Below are 24,181 nucleotides of genomic sequence, written 5' to 3'. Positions count from 1 at the left end.
ACCGATTATGAGAATGGAAGGAAGGATAGCAAGGAAACATTTCCAGATTGGTAACTAACTCTGTGTATGTGTGTGTGTGTGTGTGTGTCTTTGTCTGCCTCTCTTGGAGGATGGTGAGGTGTCAAAAAAAAAAGGTGTGTTGTCAGAGTGACTTCAGATGTGGGGTAGTCTTTCTTGAAGACAGAAGCTTAAACTCTGAAACATTAAATTCTCCTTTGTTTGCCATCATAAAGTAAACTTTTTATTCTAATCTACATTCTTTCAGTTTTAATATTTTAAAGTCATATTTAGATACTTACCTTAGTTATCAAACAGTAGATCTTTAGAAATTGATAGTTATTAATTTAAAATAGCTCTTTAAAATAAAATGCACTTCTAAACATACACTGTTTTCAGCAGAATTTCGGTGCACTGCTTCATGTTTTTCACCAAGTAAACTTAATGTAAATCATTGTGTGTACTGTGAAAATGGAACATAATTAATCTTGCCATGGAATAAAGAATATAAAGAGACAAAGCAGACTATACTTACTTAGAAAAGGAAAATGGAAAATGGAACAGTAAAAATTTTAATGAAACAGACTTATACACATTAAGGTTTCGTAACAGTTATGGAATTAGGTACTTTCAGACTGTTTGAGATATGTTGATAGATAGATATATTTTTCCCTGTATTTTTTTTTCATTTGGCAAAACTTAGAGGATGGTTGCCGACAATTCACTAAATCTCTCTTCAAATAGTTGTATCAGTCGAACTCTGAATGTATTTGTAAACTTGAAGGACACACCTCTGAATACGCTGCTTTTATTTGCAGATGAGTGGATTGAGAACAGGGCACTTCACTACACCAACATTGAACAACTTTTGGCAAATTGGGAGGGTAGAAGACAGCAAGTGCTTAAGTTTTACTTTGAGAGGAATTGCTTTTTTCTTTTTTCTTAATGCAGTTAATGATTTTTAATGCAGAATGATTTTTGTGTTTCTAAATAGTATTTTTTTTTGAAGTTTTGAATTTTATTTATTTTTTATACAGCAGGTTCTTATTAGTTATCTATTTTATACATATTAGTGTATCTATGTCAATCCCAATCTCCCAGTTCATCCCACCACCACTACCACCCTCCCGCTTTCCCCCCTTGGTGTCCATACGTTTGTTCTCTACATCTGTGTCTCAATTTCTGCCCTGCAAACCGGTTCATCTGTACCAAATGATTAGTATATTTTTGTGTATTTTTTCTCCAATAAAACTTTCTATTTCCATTTTTTTTGTTGTTGTTGTTTGTTTTAGGTAATTTTGAATTGCTCTGCATTACCCTGTCTCTTACACTTACTAAGTAGCTCAAAGGAGTCAATCAGAAAAGAAGCCTGCTGGACTGTTTCAAACATCACTGCTGGAAATAGAGCTCAGATTCAGGTAAATACCTTTCAGATCTGAAAAAACAGGAAGATCTCAGGAGTCATTTTGGACGAAAGTCCGCATTTTATCGGTGATTTTTTTTTAGTGAGTTACTAAAAAAAGATTCTTAAAAGATTCTTGAACAGTGTTTTAAAGAACTGGACTTTTCCTCCTTTAAAATAATAACATTTACTTGTAGTAGGCATTCTAGTACAGTGCCTGACACATAACATTTAGTCTTTAAAAAGGGACTGAATTTCATTAGGCTTAAATATAAGTTAGGCAATGATCTTCCTCTCAAAGCTTTTAAATAATGATTTATTAGTGTCCCATCAAGCTCCTTGAGTCAGTGATTATTAATGCATTTTGATCAATCATATGCTGGTGCTTTACTGTCTTTAAAATTTATATTCTGCTAATATATTCTCCAGTCTTAAAAAGAAAGTATGTGAAAGTTTGTTGGAAGATTGGAAATAAAATATTTCCAAAGGTGTTTCCAAAAAGTCTGACATTTTAAAGCCAACAAGTTTCAAAATTTGTCTACTTCCTAGTATTTTTAAAATAGTATTTGCATTGATTATGCTGTATTATTTTTTTCTCCTCAGGCTGTTATAGACGCAAATATTTTTCCTGTATTAATTGAGATTCTTCAGAAAGCAGAGTTTCGCACCAGGAAAGAAGCAACTTGGGCGATAACTAATGCAACATCAGGAGGCACTCCAGAACAGATAAGGTGTGAAACAGATTTTTTAAACTGTTCTATAAATGTAAATAGGACAAAATTTCAAATATACATATTTTTTATTTGTTGATGAAACTAAAACATTATTTCTAAGTTAGTTTCATGAGCATTTCTAATATGAAATGACAGCATTTGTTGTATCAGTTATTCATTCACAGTGGTTTATTTTTTTCATTTAAAGTATAATTAACATCATTCTCCTTGGCAGACTATTTATGAAAAATCAGAGGTTAAAAAAATCTGAAGAAGAAGCCTGTGTTAATTTGAAAAATGTACTATCATGGGCATTAAGTATTTTTTAGGCCATTAAAATCACATGCATATAACTTTATAAAATGGCTAATAAATTTAAATATCCACTTATTTAAAATAAAATTGAAATAGACATTCCTAATTGGTTGTTAGCTTTACCTATGGATAGTATCTCACTTTTATTTTTCCATAAATTATTCTCTTTTTTTTTTAGGATAGCTTTTTGATTCTAGCCTTTTATTGTTTATTTATTTGTTTCTTTTACTAACAATATAAATAATAGGTATATGGGCTTTGAAGTCAGCCTGCTTTCAAATCCTGTTCCTTCAATAAAAGATGTGTGACCTTTACAAAGTCATTTAGTCTCCCTAATCCACACTTTTCTTCATTTTTTAAATGGATTCAATAATGGATAGTACCTTGTGGTAGTATGTTGACAATTAAATGTAATTCATACATTTAAAGTGCTTTAGCATGTTGCCTAAACATTAAGGTCTGTACTAAGATTAGCTATTATCATTATTGTAATTTTTATTATCAATTCCTAAATCTCTTTTCGTCTTCTGCTTTCACTCTTTTTTTTTTTTTTTTGGCTGTACCTTGTAGCTTTCAGGATCTTAGTTCCCCAACCAGGGATGGAACCCATGCCCTCTGCAGTGGAAGCACAGAATCCTAATCACTGGATCGCCAGGGAATTCCCTGCTTTCACTCTTTTTCCCTCGATAGCAAAATTCTACTTTGCAATTCTATAAAAGCCTGACTTCCTACAGAATCTTCTTGTTCTGAGGATCCCTTCATGAAACTCAGGACTTTTTAGGTTTCTTTCAGTGACTATTTAGGAGATATTTTCTAATGCATATTTGATTTATTTCTTAATTTATAAAGCAAGAAGTCAGGCTGCTATGCCATTTTACAAATCACGTAGAGGATTTTGAAATCTACTTATTGGGAGATCATTGTCTATTATTGCCTTCATTTCTACTGTTATCTTCTTTTCTCAGATTCGTATCTCTACATGTTGATAACATCTGTCTCTGCTTTTTATTTTCCATTCCTCTTCTTTGATTTAATTAGTATTATTTCCATTTCATGTGTGTCATGAATACAAGCAGTAATAAAACAAGGTCTTTCATTTGTTCTAACTTGTATTTTTTTTTAATGCTGCTGTTATTTTTATCTGCTTAGGGGCCCAAAGTTTGTTTGTCCACCTATAAACAGTTCTATTTTTTTCAATTTATTTTCGTCTTTGTGTCTGTTCCATATATTATTCCTTAAAATGTATTAGTATGAATCAAGTGTCCAAATTGAGATCATTATTTTTCTAGCCAGTTTTCACCATTTCATTAACTCTATATATATGGAAAGAAGTCTTGATCTCAGATAAGGTTCAGCATGCATATCACTAATATTTACTGAGTGCCAGTTGTTGTGCTAAGTCGTTTCAATTATTGAGCATCAGCAGTGCATCAGATACTTTCAAGTATTTTATTTACTTTAACTTTATAACTCTGTGAGATAGTTATTCATTCAGCAATTCTATTTGATCAGTCACAGTAATAGTGTATGGCAAGTGAGTGCTCCAGTGAAGGTATGCACATTTAAAAAAGCCAGGGGGTGGGGGGATGGAAACTAACTTATTGAATGCCTGCAGTATTCTCACAGCAACCTTCTGAGTTTGGTACTATTATTATTCCCACTTAAGATGTGGAAACTGAGGCACAGAGAAGTTACTCAAAAATCACACAACTAATAAGGAGTGGAATTAGGACTTGAAGGCATGCAGCCTGGCTTCAGAGCATGTTTAATATGGACTTCAGGACATGCTTAATGTGGACTTTTTGCCAAGTGGACAAATCAGTTACTTTAAAGAGCTAATAACAACTAGAAAAGGAAAAAAGCATTAGGAAATGAGTAGAATAGTTTTTGTGATCATTATTTATTAAAATTATTCACAACATGGCCTGTTTTGCTCCTAGAAGCCTTCTATGCTTCTGAAACATAGCAGATGTTTTAGAACATTAACTACAATTGTTTTTGTGGGAAATTTCCTGAAGTTTGATTTAGATGTCTCTTCTCCGTCTTCATTTCTACCTACCCCCATATGACTCCATGTGTTTCATGGGCTAACTAACCGTAAAGAACAAAAACAAAAATAAACCTTGAGCCCATTATTCTTAGTGCTCGTATGCTATGCAAAAACAGGTGTAAGTACCAATTTGCTTGCATGTATTTTTTTGTAATATTTGTAATACCATTTATTGCTAATTATGTTAAATTATGAAACTAGGAGAGTAAGAATTTTCAGGTTCCTATGTAAGTAAAAATTTAAACTTTTTTGATGTTTGAGATTGTATAGGAATACTTAATTGTTTAGGTAGCATTTCGCTGAAGAATATTTTCATGTCATTGCTATAAATAATATTTATTTAAATCTTTTAAAATGTTTTTTCCCCACTTTTCTTTTTTTAATTACTCTGAAGGTATTTGGTAGCCTTAGGCTGCATTAAACCACTTTGCGACCTATTGACTGTTATGGACTCTAAAATAGTCCAAGTGGCTTTAAATGGACTTGAAAATATTTTACGTCTTGGAGAACAAGAATGTAAGCAGAATGGAATAGGCATTAATCCATACTGTGCCCTCATTGAAGAAGCATATGGTAAGCAGTCAAAAATTTATAATTACTATCAATTTTTTTAATTGAGATACAAGTGATATATTACATTGGTTTCATGTATATAACATAGTGATTCAATATTTGTATATACTACAAAATGAGCATAATAATTTTAGTTCATGTCATGAAACATAGTTAAAAATTTTTTTCTTGTAATGAGAACTCTTCAGATTTACTCTCTTAGAAGCTTTCAAACATACAATACAGTATTATTAACTATAGTCCCCATTGCTGTACATTACTTCCCCAAAGCTTGTACAAACTAGAAGTTTGTGCCTTTTGGCAGCTCCTTTCACCCATTTAATTCACCCCCCACCTCCTGCCTCTGGCAACCACCAATCTGTCTGTGCTCTGTATCTATGAGCTCGTTTTTTGTTTGTTTGTTTATTTGTTTTTTTAGATTCTACATATAAGTGAGATTATACAGTATTTGTCTTTATCTATGACTTGTTTCACTGACTGTAACGCCCTCAGGGTCCATCCAGGTTGTTGCAAATGGCAAGATTTCCTTCTTTTTTATGGCTGAATAATATTCCACTGTGTGTGGAATGAATATATATATATATATATATATATATATATATATACACACACCACATTTTCTTATCCATTCATTCTTTGATGGATACTTAGATTGCTTCCATATCTGGGCTATTGCAAATAATGCTGAAGTGAACATGAGGGTTCATATATTTTTTGAGTTAGTGTTTTCATTTTCTTCAGATAAATGCCCAGAAGTAGAATTGCTGGATTATACAACACTTATATTTTTAATTTTTTGAGGAGCCTCCGTACTGTTTTCCATAGTGGTTGCATCAGTTTACATTCCCACCAACACTGCACAAGGGTTCCCTTTCTCCACATCCTTGCCAACACTTGTTATCTTGTCTTCATAATAGTTATTCTAACAGGTGTAAGGTGATACCTTGTTGTGGTTTTGATTTGCATTTCCCTGATGATTAATGATGTTGAGCATCTTTTCATGTACCCGTTGGCCATCTGTGTATCTCCTTTGGAAAAATGTCCATTCAGATCTTCTGCCCATTTTTTAATGGGATAGTTTGGTTTTATGCTATTGAGTTGTATGAATTCTTTATATATTTTGGATATTAACCCCCTACCAGGTATATGATTTGCAAATACTTTCTTTCATTTCATAGGTTGTCTTTTCATATTGTTGATGTTTTCCTTTGCTGTGCAGAAGTTTTTTAGTGTGATGTGGTCCCACTTGTTTATCTTTGCTTTTGTGGTCTTTTCTTTTGGCATCAACTCCAAAATTCAAAAAACTATCGCCAAGACCAATGTCGAGGAGCTTACCACCTATATTTTCTTCTAGGAGTTTTATGGTTTCATGTGTTACATTCGAGTCTTTAATCCATTTGGAGTTAGTTTTTGAGTATGGTGTAAGATGGTGGTCCAGTTTCATTCTTTTGCATGTAGCTATCACTTTCACAGCACCACTTATTGAAAAGACTGTCCTTCTCCCCCATTGCATATTCTTGGCTCCTTTGTCATAAATTAATTGACTATATATATATGTGTGGGTTTATTTCTGGGCTCCCTATTCTGTTCCACTGATCTGCCAATACTATACTGTTTTGGTTATTATAGCTTTATAATATAGTGTGTAAATGAGGGAGCATGATGCCTCCAGCTGTGTTCTTCTTTCTCAAGATTTCTTTGGCTATTTGGGTTCTTTTGTGGTTCTATACAAATTTAAGATTAATTGTTATATTTCTGTGAAAAATGCCATTGGAATTTTGATGGAGATTGTATTGGATCTGTAGATTGCTTTGGATAGTATGAACATTTTAACAGTATTAATTCTTCTAATCCATGAGCACAGAATGTCTTTCTGTTTATGTGTGTCTTCTTCAGTTTCTTTCATCATAGTTTTCATTGTACAGGTCTTTCATGAACCTCCTTGGTTAAGTTTATTCCAAGGCATTTTATTCTTTTTGATGGAATTGTAAATGGGATTGTTTTCCTTATTTCTCTTTCTGATAGTTTGTTATTAGGGTATAGAAATGCAACAGATTTTTGTATATTGATTTTATATCCTGTGGCTTTACTGAATTCATTGATTAGTTATAACAGTTTTTTGGTGGGGTCTACAATTTTCTGTATATAATATGCCATCTGCAAATGGTGACAGTTTTACTTCTTCATTTCTGAATTCAATGACTTTTATTTCTTTTTATTGCCTAATTGCTCTGGCTAGGACTTCCATTACTATGTTGAATAAAAGTGATGAGAATGGACAATCTTGTCTTGTTCCTGATCATCGAGGAAAAGCTTTCAGCTTTCCACTGTTGAGTATGATGTTACCTGTGGGCTTGTCATATATGGCCTTTATTATGTTAAGGTACATTCACTATATACCCACTGTGTTGAGAGTTAGTCAGTTCTTAATTATCTACCATAGGCATTTTCCCCCTCTAATTCTATAAAAATATTTTGTGTAAAAGCAGTATAATATTTTTGATATCTTTTTTTTACAGTTACCCTTAATTCTATTATCCTAACAATTTCTTTTTACTATTTACCATCCTTTTTACATTGTCCTTATGCAGAATTAGTTTACATTGATATAACTGCAGTCCATGTATAGTTTGGTGTTCTACTTTTAACATTTTGGAGAATTTTACATTTTCTCCAAACAATACATAATTTCTATGATTTGCATAATTTTCTGTGATTTGCAATAGCCACATAATGTTATAAAAAGAGAATGTTGCATGCTGTTTTAGCCATATTAAGTGGGGTTTTAGCCACACTCTTGTAGTTGACCTTTAGTTTGTTTCCAATTCGTTTTGCACTTTACATATGCCAAAATAAACATCTTTCTGATGCTTATTTTTTATTTTTATTAAAAATATTATATTATTAATATATTTTAATATTTATAATATACAAAATAATAATATACAAATAATACAAAATATAATATACAAAAATATAATATTTATTAATATTTTTCTTCTGTTGAGTTAATATTTGGGGATAAAATTTCAGGAATATTATTGCTGAGCTTGGGCACAAACTTCTTTTTAAGTTTTTGATATGTTTTCTCATTTGGCTTTCTGAAGGCATGTTACTCGGCAGTGTCACTGCCTCTTACTTGTTTTGTTGATTTTGCTGATTTAGCCAATGTAAAATGGTACCACCAAGTTGCTTTTATGTGTTTCTTGTTTTATTACATGTAGAAAGTGGTGTGTATTTTCCATGTGTTAGTATATTTCCTTATCTCAGTTACATCTTTATTATACTTTGTCCAGTTACCAACTTGTCTTTTTTTTTTGTAAAAATTTGAATTAATTTTATTTTATAGTTTATTTTAATACGGCTTTTCTCCCATCCTTTTTACCTTTTTAATTTAATGAGATAAACCGTGTTCTTTTATAATTAATAAATGGTTCAGCCTAGTATTCTATTCCTTCAAAGTTTACAAAGTCATTGTCCTCACAGAGATTTGATGAAAATTATTTTATTTATTGGCTAGATTTTTCTGATTGGAGTCTTAAAATATTTAACTTAACTCACATGGAATTTATTTTAGGATAACACATGAATCTAAGTCAGTTTTTTTTCCTCTCAATATATTTCCATTAAATATTCACTTTCTGTCTTAAGTCCTATTATATTATATGGTTGAGTCAAGCTTTTATTTGTGATTCTTGAACCAAGCCTGGGAGATTGCTTTGCCTTTATTTCAAATTATATAATGTCAATGGTTAAAACATCATATAAATAAAAGATATCAATTACTGATTTAAGAATATTTCCTTACTACAATCATTATTTTGATCCCAAGTTATACTAGAGTTTAGGCTATTCTATGATTGTATATAGATATGACTACTTTGCTTATTCCTTATATCCTGCAATCATATAATTGAAGAGGTTTATCTGTAATAAGTGGAAAAGATTTTTAGCATCACCCAGACTTATATGTAGATTATTTTCTTGTAAGCAATAAAATAGAGCACTGTAGATTCTCCTTATACTATCTAAATGAGCTTTTTCAGTTTCACTTATAGGCTGTATTGGATTTCCAAATAGTATTCATTTATCCTTATTGATACCTTTTGGCTCATTCTGTGAGAGAACTTGTGTGGTAGCTTGCTTGTATTTTAGTTTTTTTATTTTTATTTTGTTGCTTTCCCTTTTTGTGCTTTTTATTTAGCACAATTACTCTGGAAACAACTTGTGGAGTTACATAATGTAAAACTGTCATGTTAAAATTCAGAAACTAAAGTACAGAGGAACCAAACTTATTTGGGAAAAATCACACAACTAGAAGGGTGGAGTCTATGATCTTCCTACTCCCCAGCCTATGCTTATTCTTCATACCACATTGCCCCATTCTTTCATTCTTGAAGTATGAGGCATAAGTGTTGGCTATCAGTATGTGCAAAAATTAGATAAAAGTTATGATATCACTTATATGTAGAATCTAAAAAATACTACAAACTAGTGAATATAACAAAAAAGAAGCAGACTCATATAGAGTAAACTAGTGGTTACCAGTGGGGTGGGGGAGTGGGAGGTACAAACTATTGGGTGTAAGATAGGCTCAAGGATGTAGTATACAACACAGGGAATATAGCCAATATTTTGTAATAACTGTAAATGGAAAGTAACCTTTAAAAATTATATTTTAATCTTTTTAATTAGATAAAAATAACAGTCCAATTGCCAGTGGACTGATGGATGCTATTGATTCATTATTTTGACTTAAATATATGTTGAAATTCGAGTAACAACTTTGTTTCTGTACATATGCTTTGCATTAATAGGCCTGGATAAAATCGAATTTCTGCAAAGCCATGAAAATCAGGAAATTTACCAAAAGGCTTTTGATCTGATTGAACATTACTTTGGTGTAGAAGATGATGATCCCAGTATTGTACCTCAAGTGGATGAAAACCAACAACAGTTTGTATTTCAGCAGCAGGAAGCACCAATGGAAGGGTTTCAACTTTAACTTGGTAGGAGGAAAAATTAATGGCTAAAAAGGGTAGCTTCAGATATCTCCCCTTTCTTGTAATGTCTTTAGGAATATTTGATGTGTTTTTACGTAGAACAAAAAAGAAAGACGTTAATGCACTTTTAAAAAGCAAAACAAAACAGAAGTTTCCATCCATATGCAACCTTTTATAGTTTTGTTGTTATTTTGGTGTGCCTGTATATATGTCTTTCATTGTTTTATCTTTTTCTTGTATGTATTTGTGAACAGTTAAATACATTATGAGATTATTTAATAATTTAAGCCTGAAAAGGAAAACTTTGGTAAAGTATTACAATAATGGTTCTGAATTTTTCTAGCATTCTTGGAAACTGCACATTAGCAGTACAGCTGTCGATAATTGCATTTTGGCAGTAAGTTTGACATGCCCATTCTTTACTAAATCTACCTCTCAAAGCAAAAACAAAAGAGCTTCAGAAGCATGAAACAGAGAAAAAGCTAAATGAGAATGTGAAAATAGCTGTTACCTTAAATTATAAATCACTGTGCTATAGGTTATACTTTGCAAAAAAAAAAATTACAACAGAAAACCTGTAAAAGTTACTTATAAAATACAGAAGAAATATTGTACTGATAATCAATTAAAATGTGGCAATTGTGAAGAGAGAAGCTGTTCTTCATGTTGAACACATTAAAATGATTACACAACATTTAAATGTTTGTGTTTTTAACATATAAATGCTATTATATTAGTATATTTTGTATTTTAACCAAATATGCTAACATTTTTGAAATAGTGTTTTATTATTTTTTCACTGCTCATTTTAAAGAGCATCATGATAGAGATGCTGTCATGAATCTAAAGCAGTGCTGCATAGCAAAAATAATACTGTATTCCTTTCTCTGATTTTTCAGAGCAGTAATTGAAAAGTTTCACTTTCTATATAATAATGAACTGAGGTACTTGAATGGCAAAATTCTCCTGAAGAAATCACCTTGTTATGTGTTAAATTTTATTAAATGCACTTAATGGTTTGGACACAAAAGGATGATATTCATGAAAATTACTAAGGATTCTTTAATTGGTTGAACCCTATATTAGGATTATTTTCCCCTTTGGTGATCCTCAGAGGGTCAAACTGCTGCTTGTTAATGAACCATCATATTAGATTACATTTGTATCAGATTCGTCAATATAATGTATGTGTTTATGTATTAACAGCAAAAACCTCTTCATACTGTGAAACTTTAAAAAAAAAGTTTCAATAGAAAATTATATATATATTTATTTACAGATACATATATATGTGTGTGTCTGTGTGTTTTTCTCACAGTACTATACTTGGTAGTTTTCTAAGCAGATATGGTACTGTTGAATCAGTCTTTTCATTATTATAGTTATGTGCAGGCTATTTACATTTCCAGTTGTATACCTAAAATACTTGTTTAAAAATTAGTTTACTGATGTTTTAAGATGGGAACTAAAAGCATTTTTGATATGATTCATAGTCTATTCTGTAAAGAAAGATTTCATTTATGATAGCATTTATAATGTTTCTGCTGGAAATCAGAGGTATGTTACAAGAAGAAAATGTATATAGGAGTACTTTTAAATAGTATGACACTTTGTAAATTAAATATCATGAAACAGCTTTTGGCAAGACACTTAAAAACCTACAAGCTATAGAATACAGGTTTAAATGGTGTCCACAATGCTGACTGCATCTGCCAAACCTCTTTTATATTGTTAAGTAGAAGATTGTATCTGTGCCCTTTTTATTGTAGTAGAAGTTATGAAGTTCAGTATATGTATATTCAAAAGAACAGGGTAGTTATATTAAAGATCACCAAATTGATGGTGAATTTATCAGATAAACACTTTTTAGTGATGCAGATAGTCTAAGTATCAGGTGACAGGGTGTTCCACTCTTTCTAATCAATTGAACTTGTTAATGCAGCATAATTCATAAACTAACCAGCTGTGCCTGCTTTTTTTTTGAGGACCCTGTAGTCACATTAATAAATCTAAGCTAAGTCTTTCAAACAAAATAGTTCTTACAGAAGGAAAAATAATAGAAATAATAGAATGACCTTTGAGGGGAGGATTTTTAAAATTTTTGTCAGTGAAACAAGCATTATATCTCTAAGTATAGAATTTGACCATATTTTAAGCATTTATATATAAAATTATATTTAATTCATTGGATCTGTTACTTGGGTAATTAATTTGATTAGATTTGAATGCAAGGGGTAATATGTAATAGTTGGTGTGCTGATGACTTTATTGAACCAATACTAGCAAATACTTTGTTCTTAAAAATTTTTTTAATATGACTACTCTTTTCAAATGTACTATTTTAAATGCTCCAAAATGTATTTTCATTAATCTTCACTGACCCCTGTGGGAAAAATTTTCTTTTTTCAACTTGCTTTCCTAAGATTTATTATATTTTAATCCGAGAGAAACTGTGCCAAAAAAAAAATGAAAACATGTTGTAAAAGGGCAATGCATGCAACATTAATGTAAAAATCAAGAGAATGCTTCAAAGAGTCCTTTACGTTTATTTAATTAAATTCGGTGTTTTATTTTTGTCTGAATTTGAATTTTTACTAGCTAATCTATGCAATTATGCTTACTTGTTTTATATTTGTAAGTACTTGACTCAATGCCCTGGGGTTTTTTTTAACTCTTAAGTTTTATTTTGAAAATTGTTCCTAGAACTTAATTTTTAGTGTCATTTTGTTCACTTGCTGGTAGCACTAGAACAAGAAAGCAAAAAATAAAGACCAAAAAAAAGTGATAAAATCTGTTGGCACAGAAACAGCATATCATTTGGTAACTGTAAAACCTATTTGCAGATAAAGGTTGATTTTTTCGCTAAAGGACTTTTGTTGGACAAAGCATTACCTTTGCCTTCATATTTTTTCTTCTCTCAAGAAGGAGCATTATGGAAAAAGTAATTATAATACAAAGTCTCAGTGGATTTTTGTTGCTGTTTTAAATTCAGCAATCTACTGGCTGCTTTGTGAAACTGTGAAATCAAAGTAATTGTTGTTAACCTTTACTCATTTTAGTTCATAGCATTACTGTTTTATGAAATATATTAGGAGCCAATATGATGGATCTCTAAAAGGATAATACATCTTTAAATTCTAATTGGGAAGTGGGATGAGGGGAAGATATTCTTGCCAAACTAAATAAACCAACATTTGAGTAGTATGCAATATTACGAAATGTTACAGCACTATATTAAAAATAATAAAATACTATTTTACAATTGCATTTATATAAGTGTATCTGTTTCATTTGTTTTCACTTATGATTGTATATGCCTAATAAAGCAAAAATAGATGCCCTGATTCATTAAAATTCCATCCCCTTTCTAAAACCAGTAAGATTTCATTGGTAGCATTATCTGATAAAGTAGTATGTTGCTTTTATTTTAGAACTTGTATATTCATCTGTAACGGGGAACATATCCAATTTATCTTTGTATCTCAAGCCTTGGCAGTTAGTGGGCCATTCACATGTTTCAACTGAGATTATTTTTCCTTTTCTGTTATTTTAATGCAATACAGTGCATTTATTTAAGGCTTAGAATTTTAAACCTAATAAATAGGAGGGAATGTCTGATTTAACTTTCTTAATGTACTGTGAAACACAAAATCACACAGTAGCCAAGCTTAGGCCCTCCTAACTTAGTGTTTTTATTTTTTTCTTCTTACACTACCATGGTTTTCTGTTGTTTATTTTTTTTGGGGGGGGGGTGTTTGTTTGCTTTGGCTGGCCTCATTTCCTTCAGTATTTGAAACTATGTTAATCACAGAGTAGTGAAAGTAATTGGATCAATTATTTTTAGGGTTTCTTGCTCCCAGTAAAGTGGTCTGCAATTTTAGTGGGAAATGAATTCCTGAAAATGTATGAACATATAATGTACAGGTCAAACAATAGATTTAAACACGCAGTGGAGTTCCCATCCCAGAAATCCTTAAGTATACCCTTTAATTATGTGTTTGCTCAGTTGTATATTTGTTCTTTCATTTTTTTCCTTTCATATTTGAACAGTTTACCACTGAAATTAAATGAGCATATGATTCCCCCCTTTCAGGACAGCTAATGATTTTCATGTTTGCTTCAGTAGTTTATGTTTTAAGAGACACATACATCATATCATTAGTAGCACTTTAACATTTCAATTTTCCATTCTGTTTTGAAATAAAAATTTCAAGTAGTTGCACTTGCAAGCACTGCTGTATAGCACTACCAGAACTAAAATGTTGATTGGGAGCAACCCCACCAAGTAAAGAGCTTGGAATGTTCACTAGTTTATGCATAAATATTTAAATTTGGAAACAGTAGGCAGTTTAGGGAATTTAATGTGCAGTTCCCCAAAGTATCTGTTATTTAAAAATTGGGAGTTTTAAACTTTGGACACCATTACTTTTGAGGGATCCCTCCTGTTCCCTTTCAGTTATGGTTGTTTTTTTAAACTGTTCTAAAAAAGCATGGCAAAATTTAATATATTCTTTGTTTAGGGTTTCAGCATGACTCACTATTTTCTGAGCATTCCATCTTTTAAATTGTTTTATTATAAAATATACACAAAGAGAATAATGTGTAAGAAGACACTTTGAATAATAACATGAACACCTGTGTATTCACCATCCAGCTTGATTATTATCAGTCCCTTGTAGATATTACTCTGGATTTTATTAATAATCCCTGTGCTTTTCCTCATTGTTTCATCTCATGTGTACGTATCCCTAAGAAATACAGATTCCCCTGCCTGTTTTCTAAATATGTAAACTGGAATATTTTTTATATCTGTGGCTTTTTTGTTTTGGCTCAATGTTAACATTTTTTGAGATTCATTCATATTGATGCATGTATCTGTAGTTTGTTCATTTTCCTTGCTGTATACTAATCCATTTTTGTGACTACATCATGATGTCTGATAGGGAAAGTTCTATTTTGCTTTTGTTCAGGATCGTCTTAGCTCTTTGCATTTCCATATAAACGTAGCATTCACTTGTTCAATTCCATGAAAAGCCCCTTAGGGATTTTGGATGAAATTACATGTAATCCATAGGACAATTTTGGAGGAATTAACATCTTAATGATACTAACTCTTCCTATCCATGAACAAGTTATAGCTCACCATGTATTTAGATCTTCCTTACTGTATTTCAACGAAATTTTATAATTGTCTTCATAAATGTTATCGACAAATAATAAACAATCTATAATAGGAATAGAGAAGAGTTTTATTTAAGGCAAACTGAGGACAGTTATTTGCTAAAATAATATTTTGGACATTGGATTAAGTAAACTATTCTATTAAAATTAATTTCACTGATTATTTTGACTTTTTAACATGGCTATTAGAAACATAAATTACATATATGGCATTATTTTTCTATTCATTGACAGTGGTATAAGAAGCTTAATACAGTAAACTTCCTTTTTCTCCATCTCTGCCTTTGTGCTACTGTCAGATTTTTCTACGTTATAAACTCCACAATGCATTTTTTTAAATTTTGCTTTAAACAGTCAACTATTTTTAAAAGGTTTAAACAAATTATAAAGGTTTTAAAAAATATATTTGCCCACATAGTTACCATTTCTACTATTCTTCAATTCTTTGTGTAGATCTAGATTTCTATCTGATATCATTTTCCTTCTGCATGAAGGACTTATTTTTTTTTTATTTTTTATTTTTTTTATTATTATTATTTTTGGCTGTGTTGGGTCTTCGTTTCTGTGCGAGGGCTTTCTCTAGTTGTGGCAAGCGGGGGCCACTCTTCATCGCGGTGCGCGGGCCTGTCACTATCGCGGCCTCTCTTGTTGCGGAGCACAGGCTCCAGACGCGCAGGCTCAGTAATCGTGGCTCACGGGCCTAGTTGCTCCGCGGCATGTGGGATCTTCCCAGACCAGGGCTCGAACCCATGTCCCCTGCATTGGCAGGCAGATTCTCAACCACTGCGCCACCAGGGAAGCCCAAGGACTTATATTTTTGTATTGTAAGTTGCTGGTGATCAATTCTGTTAGCTTTTGTATGCCAACATAAACCTTTATTTCACCTTCATTTTAAAAAGATATTTCTATTGGGTATAGAATTACAAACACATTTTGTTCTTTCAAGATGTTGCCCCCACTGTCATCTTACTTGCTTTGTTTCTGACAAGAAGTTTGCTATCATTCTTAATCGTTGTTCCTTTGTGTGTAATGTTAACTTTTCTCTGATTTAAAAATTTTTTTCTTTATCACTGATTTTAAGCAATTTGATTATGATGTAACTTGGTATGCCTTTTTTTCATGTTGCTTGTTCTTGCAGTTAGCTGAGCCTCTTGTGTTTGTGAGTTTATAGTTTTCATCAAATTTGGAAACATTTCAACCATTATTTCTTCAAATATTTTAAAAATTCCAATTCCACTTATATTAGGCTGCCCAAAATAGTCATGCAGCTTACTGATGCTTTGTTCATTTCTTTTTCAGTTGTTTTTCAATACGTGTTTCATTTGAGATAATTTTCCTTGCTTTGTCTTCAAGTTCACTAATCGACAAGATTAGTGTCTAATCTGCTCTTAATTTCATTAGTGTATTTTTCATATGATACTTTGTATATTTTATTTCTAGAAGTTCTATTTGGGTCTGTTTTATATCTTCCATGTTTTTTCTTACCATGCTCAGGCTTTCCTCCACTGTGTTGAACATAGCAAGTAGAATTATAGATGTTAATGTTATATTGTCCTTGTCTGCTAATTCTATCATCTGTGTCATTTCTTGGTCTTTTTATTGGTTTTTCTCCATACTATGGGTTGTATTTTACATTGGCATGCGTTCTGTGCACATCTGGTAATTTTTTATTGGATACCAGGCATTGTGAATGTTACTTTGTTGGCTATTAGATATTAGATTTTATATATATATATATATATATATATATACACACACACACACACATATATATGTATATTCTTGAGCTTTGTTATCAGAAAAATTAAGTTACTTGGAGAAATTTTTATTCTTTACATAAAGGCTTGCTTTTGAACTTTGTAAGGCAAGCACAGATAGCATTTTTTTAACTGAGACAATACTATTCCTAGTACTCTGATACTCTGTGAAACAGAAGGGTTTCCACTTTGTCTGGAAACTATTCTTGGCCATGTGTGAGCTCCAAAACTTGTTTCTCCTTGTTCTTTCAGGTGGTTCTTTTCATGGTATTGGGTAGTAGTCACATGTGGTCATCAGTACTCAGCTGCAGATCTCTGGAGCTATCTGTGCAGCTCTGTCACCTTGATACTCTACCCTGTGAAATCTGGTTGTCTTATCTCCCCTGGCCTCCCAACCCTTTCTCCTCAACTCAGAGAGAATTCTAAGTTCCACATGGGTTTCCCTTCTATGTCCTGCAGTCTTGAAACTCTCTAGGCAGTAAAGTGGAGCAATCATAGGGCCCAACTAACTTATTTCCTCTATTTTACAGATCACTGTCCTTGAGTGCCTGATGTCCAGTGTCTGGAAACTGTCATTTCATATTTCTGTCTGATTTTTTACTTGTTTGTGGCAGAAGAGTGACTCTTGTCCCTATTATTCCATTTTGGCCAGAGGGAAAGATGACATACCAATTTATAATGTTCTTTTGGCTTTCATCCCTTTTATCATTTATAATTTTGTTTTCTTGTACCTTTTTTCTTTTATCTTGATGACATTTGCCAAATTAGGTTATAGTGATCCTCTAAATTCTATGTTTGTATTTACCTCATTAGTTTCTGCTCCTAATGTAACCGAGCAGGACGCTATGAGACCTTCCCATGACAGACCCCATCCATGTCCTCTGCCTGCCTTTTGTCTGTAGAAAGAATTTAGTCAAAGAATAAAATCAATCAGAGAAGTGAGAAAATGCAGAAAGAAAGGAAAACAGTCAAGCAAGACAAAATAATAATACTTTAGCCATTAAACAGAGTCAAGGACCTTTAGTTCTTCCCCAAGGGCTGTAGATAATATTCTGAGCCCTGTCCTTTGAGCTGTTTTGCAGATACTGAATCCCCCACCAGGTGGAAGAAGTTAACTGTCTGCTGCCCACAAGCATGCAGACTCCAGACCAGACCGGTTGGAACCAGAAGGGTCATGATGCTGACTCCCAATTACCTCACCACCAACCAATCAGAAGAATGTCCACAAGCTGATCACACCCTGCTCCTTGAACACTGTAAAACTCACTACCCCCTCCAGGGGGGACACACAGTCTTGAGGGCATTAGCCTGTTGTGGCCCCCTTTGCCTGGCAAAGCAATAAAAGCTACTCATTTCTACTTCACCCAAAACTCTGTCTCCGCGTTTCTATTCGGCACCGGTGAACAGAGGCTGAGTTTCAGCAACTCAGCCTTTCTTTTCTAAGAAAAGTGTTTTGTGAGGCTAACAATTTACTTTGAAGTACCACTTCAGCTGCATTCCACAAGCTTTAATATATAGCTTTTTCTTATCATTCAGCTCTAAGCATTTTAAAACTCCCATTATGATTTACTCTTTGACCAAAGAGTCATTTAGAAATGTGTCTTTAAATCTTCAAACTTTAAAAACATGCCCTTAATTTCTAAGTTGTGATGTGATTACATGTAGTTTAAAAGTTGATGAAATGTGCTTCATGACCTAGTATGTGCTCAGTTTTAGTGAAATGTTGCATGCATGCTAGAAAAGAATTTGTTTTATTAATTGATTCACATAATTTATATCTTTACTATTCAGCTTAATTTGTCAGTTTCTAAGAGAGGTATGTTAAAATTTCCCAAGATGATAGTGGATTTATTCATTTTTTTCCTTGGAGTTCTGGCTGTATTTACATGCTACGTTATTTTGTGCATACAGATTTAGAATTACTATATCATTTTTTCAGGTTCAAATGAGAATCTGTACATTTATGTGCTAAAAGAATAGAACAATAGTTATTACAAAACTGATATTTTCAGATTACATGATAAGTGAATTTAAATAAAACGAACTAGTTGAAACTTAATTGAAAATATTTTCCCTTTCAGTGTTTGTGGTGGGAACAACGGACTTCCCTCCTGAAGGCTGAAGATATAGCAGTGTTATGTCAAGATGAAAAATATGATCAGATCAAAAGGTCAGGCATGGCTTTACATGATGAAATCTTCTGTACCAGTACACCAGAGTATGGCCACCATCCAAAGAGGCAGACAGCAGATGGAATGGAAGAGTATGAAACCTTTGATCTAGGATTTACTAATGTTAAAAAAAATAAGTGAAAGAGAATAGGTTGGTTAATAAAATGACGTAACTTAAGGGAAAACAGGATTCGTAACAACAAAAAAGCCCTGTTCTTAATCCCCTACTTCCTGCAGCCACAATTTCAGAATAAGAACATATACTTCATGTATTAATCTTTTATGCTGTTTATGAGACAGGCAAGGTAAGTATTTTTCTTTCCTTCTTGAACCACAGGAGTAACTAACTTTTCACCCACAAACAAGTGTTAGTCACTTGTGGTTTTAAGTTTAAGGTGTACAGTGTAATTATTTGACTTACAATTATTGTGAAATGATTACCACAGTAAGTTTAATTAATATCCATCATCTCAAATAGATATCCCCCAAAAAAGAAAAAAATTGGTTTTTTCCTTGTGACGAAAAAATATGGAACACTTCAGGAATCTGCATGTCATCCTTGTGCAGGGGCCTTAATCTCCATATCATTCCAATTTAGTATACATGCTGTTGAAGCAAGCACTATTGTACTTTTGCTGTACATTTATTTTTAAAGAAAAAGAAAACAAAAGCTGGTCAAGCCCAAGTTGTCCAGACAAATAAACTCAAATCTTTCCATCATGTCTGATATTATAATCTAGTATTTTAAAATTACAGCTGTTTTTATATTCCTTGTGTTGTCTGATTTGGGTAAAATGCCACTTGTTCCTGACACAACCCTTTCCTAGGCCAAAATAAAAACAAATATTAAGAGACAAAATTTTATCTTATACTGTTAGAGGGAAAAAAAACAGACTCTATTATATATTGATACTTAAGTGCTAACATTCTTATTTTTCAAACCTTATTTCTCAAAATTCATAGTAACCTTGAGAGTTTAGAGACACTGGCTCTGTTATTTCTTGCCATATTTATTATGTAGCAAGAGTAATTATAAGAATGAAGGGGTAAATACATATTTGTTATCCAAGTGTAATTTGGAGAACACATAAAACTTTTAGTTTATGAATTAACTCTGTCATCTAATAGCCTACCTGGTCTTTCATGGAATAATAAAATGCATATCCCTGGGGCGAAAATCTATAGTTCCAGAATATTCTCAGCTATCTGGCCTGCTACATGATAAAGTTAGACTGGAAATAAGAAAATGTTAGATAAAAGCATCTTGCTTTACCTGACCCACCTTCCAAGGCCCCTTTTGTAAGGAGTACAGACCGGAAATCCTATGTCCCCTGGATCCTTTCCAGGGTATCAGCCTATTGCTGAATTTTAATTCCTTCATTTTTAAAATAGGGTCAAAAATACCTGTCTCAACACTCATTAGAATGATTTACAGACTTAATGAAATTATATCGAAGTACTCTGTACCTACAAAACATAAATTTATATAATAGCTACTTTGTATTGAGCATCTATTAAGTTCTAGGAGTAGTGCTGGGTGCTTTACATATATAATGTTACCTCTTTTAATCCTCAACACAACCCTGCAAAGTTGTTATAATTACATTGAGTTTATAAATGAAATATTAGAAGCTCAGAGGTTGAGTGATTTGCTAAGGTCAAACAGCTGGAAAAGGCAGAGTCAGGATTCTGGATATTACTTCCAAAGAGAGACTACTTTTTCCTTTGTAAACTAAGGCAACAATGTCCTCAAGGATGTTAGATGTGTTCAAGAAAGGGGGAAAAAAAATCACTGAATAATCTATCCCACCAGCAAAATTGACAGGTGAAACCTATGCTCACATTTTAGAATAGACCACAGACCACCTGAAATACCCTGTATTTCATACATTTTAAAATAGTTTTGATGCATCAACTGTAAGATGAAAGTGAAAAATAGATGTTTTAGACATAAGAAAAATATGGTATCTATCCCAGCTAGATCCAAGCTTAACTTTTCATATATTCCATTCTAATCATTATCAAGCATATAGACAAATCACAAATGACCCCAAACAGGAAAAACATAACAACTTCCTTTGCTTTTAGAAGACGTGTGAGACACAAGTCTTTTTAGAAAAGCAGGAAAAATAATTTTCTAATAGTAACTAATATGCCTTCCTTAGTCATTAAAACATACTTTTCAGTAATCTTAATAATAAAGCCATATATTCACACTTCATAAAAATGAAGTCACCAAGTAAAAGCAAAATATTCATCACACTAATCTTTAAATTCCATCTCTAAAAATGTAGTTAAATACATCAATTTCTAACCTCTCAGAACAAATAGATTTTAGGCACTGGAATGAATAACTGCCCAGAAAAGCAGCATTGCCTCAATCCCAATATAATTTGATAGTCAACATTCTTGCTTTCCAGTTAAAAGATTTCATGAGAAGAAACACTCGGCTTTTGAGGTTTCACTGATCAAGAGAACGTTTCTGAGTAGACACTGAGCAAACATTTTTAAACGCGTTGTCACAGATACGTCTTCACTCCTCATTGCCAGACACAATAATGTTACCTCCTGACTCTGTACAGTTATGGACAGTGTCAGTACCCACTCCACCGTCAATCAGTGAATCTTTGGCATCATATCGTCCATGGATTTCTGCCTTCCAAACCCAGGTTCCACTGTCATAACCAAAGCTTTCTCTATCTGATTAGCCCATGGTGCCAAATGCTCACATGCTTAGTTTGATGGCAAGGTCAATTTCATCTCGTCCTCACATGTCTTTAATCAAAGCCCTGGATTCTCAGTAACCTCCAGATTAAATATTGATTGGTTCTTGCTACAGCCATTCACTTTATCCACTGGTCTAGCCGAGACACTATCATGTGCATATCCAAACCTAGCTGCTTGTGGAGGCTTTCTACAGCAGGGTGACCAAAGGTGATGTTGGGGACAAAATATATCCAAGGGCAGAGAACCAGCCTTGGAGTCCAGCATACAGGGGCTCTCAGCACCTAAATTTGCCAGATTGCTGTTGAGGGTGGACAGGCCAATCTCACCATTGGATGCCATTGTACCAAGAGAATGATATCTTTTGATGAATTGAATCTTTTACCAATATCTTGTAACCCTCTTTATCTCTAGTAATTCATCTTAAAGTTTATTTTGTCTGCCATTTATTCAATTAATCCCCCACTGATGGACATTTAAATTGTTTTCAGTCTTTTGCCATTGTAAATAGTGTGGCAATGAATATCACTGTAAATTTCTGGCTCAATAAATACATATACAATTTTGCTAGGTATTGTCAAATTTCCATCCATAAGGGTTGTACTATCTTTCATTCCAAACAGCAACATATGTGAGTACCTCCTTCTCACAACCTTGGAAACGGTATGTTATTCAGCTCACTTTTTTTTAAAGCAGCTTTATTGTGGTGTAATTTATATATCATAAAATCCCCCCATTTTAAGTGTACAGTTTGAGTTTTCATAAATTCACACAGTTGTGCATTGCTACAATCCAGTTTCAGAGCACTTCCATCACCTAAGTTCTGCTGTTAATACTTTTAACCAAATAATTGGTATAGATTTATTGGGGGCTGCAGCTAACACAGATGGCATAAATTCTGGCCCCAAATACACATGGTAACAAACTTGTGGTTAGGAATTCTTCAAGGATTGTTTTCTACTTTTCATTTAAATCTAAAGATGATAAATAGGTGAGTTTCTTACTCAACCCCGCACTCTGTTGGTTTTTGTGTCAGTCTGACTAGGCTATAGTACACAGTTACCCAATTAAACACTAATCTAAATGTTGCTGTGAAGGTATTCTGTAGGTGGGATTAATACTTTGTCAGTTGACTTTAAGAAAAGGAGATACCTTTGATAATCTGAGTGGGCCTTATCCAATCATTTGAAAGACCAGCAGAGCAAAACCAAGGTTTCCTGAGGAAGACAAAAATTCTGCCTTTGGACTATAGTTTCAGCTCCTGCCAGAGGGTTCCCAGACTGCTGGCCTGCCCTACACATTTCTGATTTGCCAGCTCCCACAGTCATGTAAGCCAATCCCTTTAAATAAATCAATAAAACGTTAATAAATAAATATATATAGAGAGATAAATATATAGATAAATCTATTTATATAGACATAGATAAACTCTTGTACTGGCTTTAGATACAGATATAGATAGATATAGATATAAATCAGTCAGAACTCTGACTGATACAGGCACCCCACCATTACCACCAAATCCCAGTTCAACCCTCTGACAATATAAACTTTCTGGGATTCTCGCTTCATGTGGATGCCCATCCTCTCAGCTTTACCAAGCCTCATGTTTTTGTTTATTCTCCCTAGCATATCATCACCTAGGATATCTAGATGCCCCCATGGCAAGCAGCAGCATAAGACAGGCTTAAGTCTTTGGATTTTTACTTTCTTACTGTCTATAGCAAGGATCTTCCTTCTTTTCCCAACAGTTCAGTCAAGTGTTTTAAAAGATGTTTTAAAAAATATTTTAACCAGGATTTTTAGTTCAATGCTGGATGACTTCTCTGGAAATCTAGTCTTCCATCTAACCAGAAAGGGAAATCATCACATCTATCCTTATAAACATTTTCTTTGAGGTTTTCTATAATATTTAGAATATCCCAGGAATCTTCAAGCAGAGTGTCAAAGACTTTCAAGGAAGTATACAGAGTAAGGTATTCTTAAGAAAATTGATTTCTAGATCTTTATACTTTATATATACTCTTTCCTAAAATTGACCTGTCTGAGAATAGACTGTGGTCTGCTGGTTCTCACCTCTTCTCATAATCAACTTTGTACTGTTGTGCCCCCCAAAATATCAATACTTCTCTTCCATTCTTGATTCTTATTCATGCTTTACTCCGTGGTTTAAAAGCCTTCTGCATGACAGATGGGTAATTCAGAACACACAGCTCCTGAAGAGGAGTCCCACAAGGGCAAAGACAGCCCCTGTGCAAAATGCTACAGCAGCCAATGCCTTGGTTCATCCAGGGG

General features: G+C 32.9%; 1 protein-coding gene and 2 pseudogenes across 1 annotated transcript in view; 1 reads left to right on the top strand and 2 right to left on the bottom strand.

The window, feature by feature from the left end:
* Nucleotides 1-10,647, top strand: part of KPNA5 (karyopherin subunit alpha 5) — a 40,521-nt gene extending 29,874 nt beyond the window's left edge. Inside the window, exons 11-14 of the mRNA XM_068550809.1 lie at nt 1,290-1,415; nt 2,003-2,130; nt 4,872-5,050; nt 9,868-10,647. Of these exons, the coding sequence (XP_068406910.1) occupies nt 1,290-1,415; nt 2,003-2,130; nt 4,872-5,050; nt 9,868-10,055 (621 nt within the window). The 3' untranslated portion in view covers nt 10,056-10,647. The remainder of the gene's footprint in view (nt 1-1,289; nt 1,416-2,002; nt 2,131-4,871; nt 5,051-9,867) is intronic.
* Nucleotides 10,648-19,684: 9,037 nt separating this feature from the next.
* Nucleotides 19,685-19,784, bottom strand: LOC137769756 (U6 spliceosomal RNA; annotated as a pseudogene).
* Nucleotides 19,785-21,695: 1,911 nt separating this feature from the next.
* Nucleotides 21,696-22,228, bottom strand: LOC137769123 (ribulose-phosphate 3-epimerase-like; annotated as a pseudogene).
* Nucleotides 22,229-24,181: the final 1,953 nt, after the last annotated feature.

This window comes from Eschrichtius robustus, chromosome 9 (assembly GCF_028021215.1).
Source record: "Eschrichtius robustus isolate mEscRob2 chromosome 9, mEscRob2.pri, whole genome shotgun sequence".
NCBI lineage: Eukaryota > Metazoa > Chordata > Mammalia > Artiodactyla > Eschrichtiidae > Eschrichtius > Eschrichtius robustus.
The sequence above is the reverse complement of the archived record's forward strand: the minus strand, read 5'-3'. Positions and strand labels throughout refer to the sequence as shown.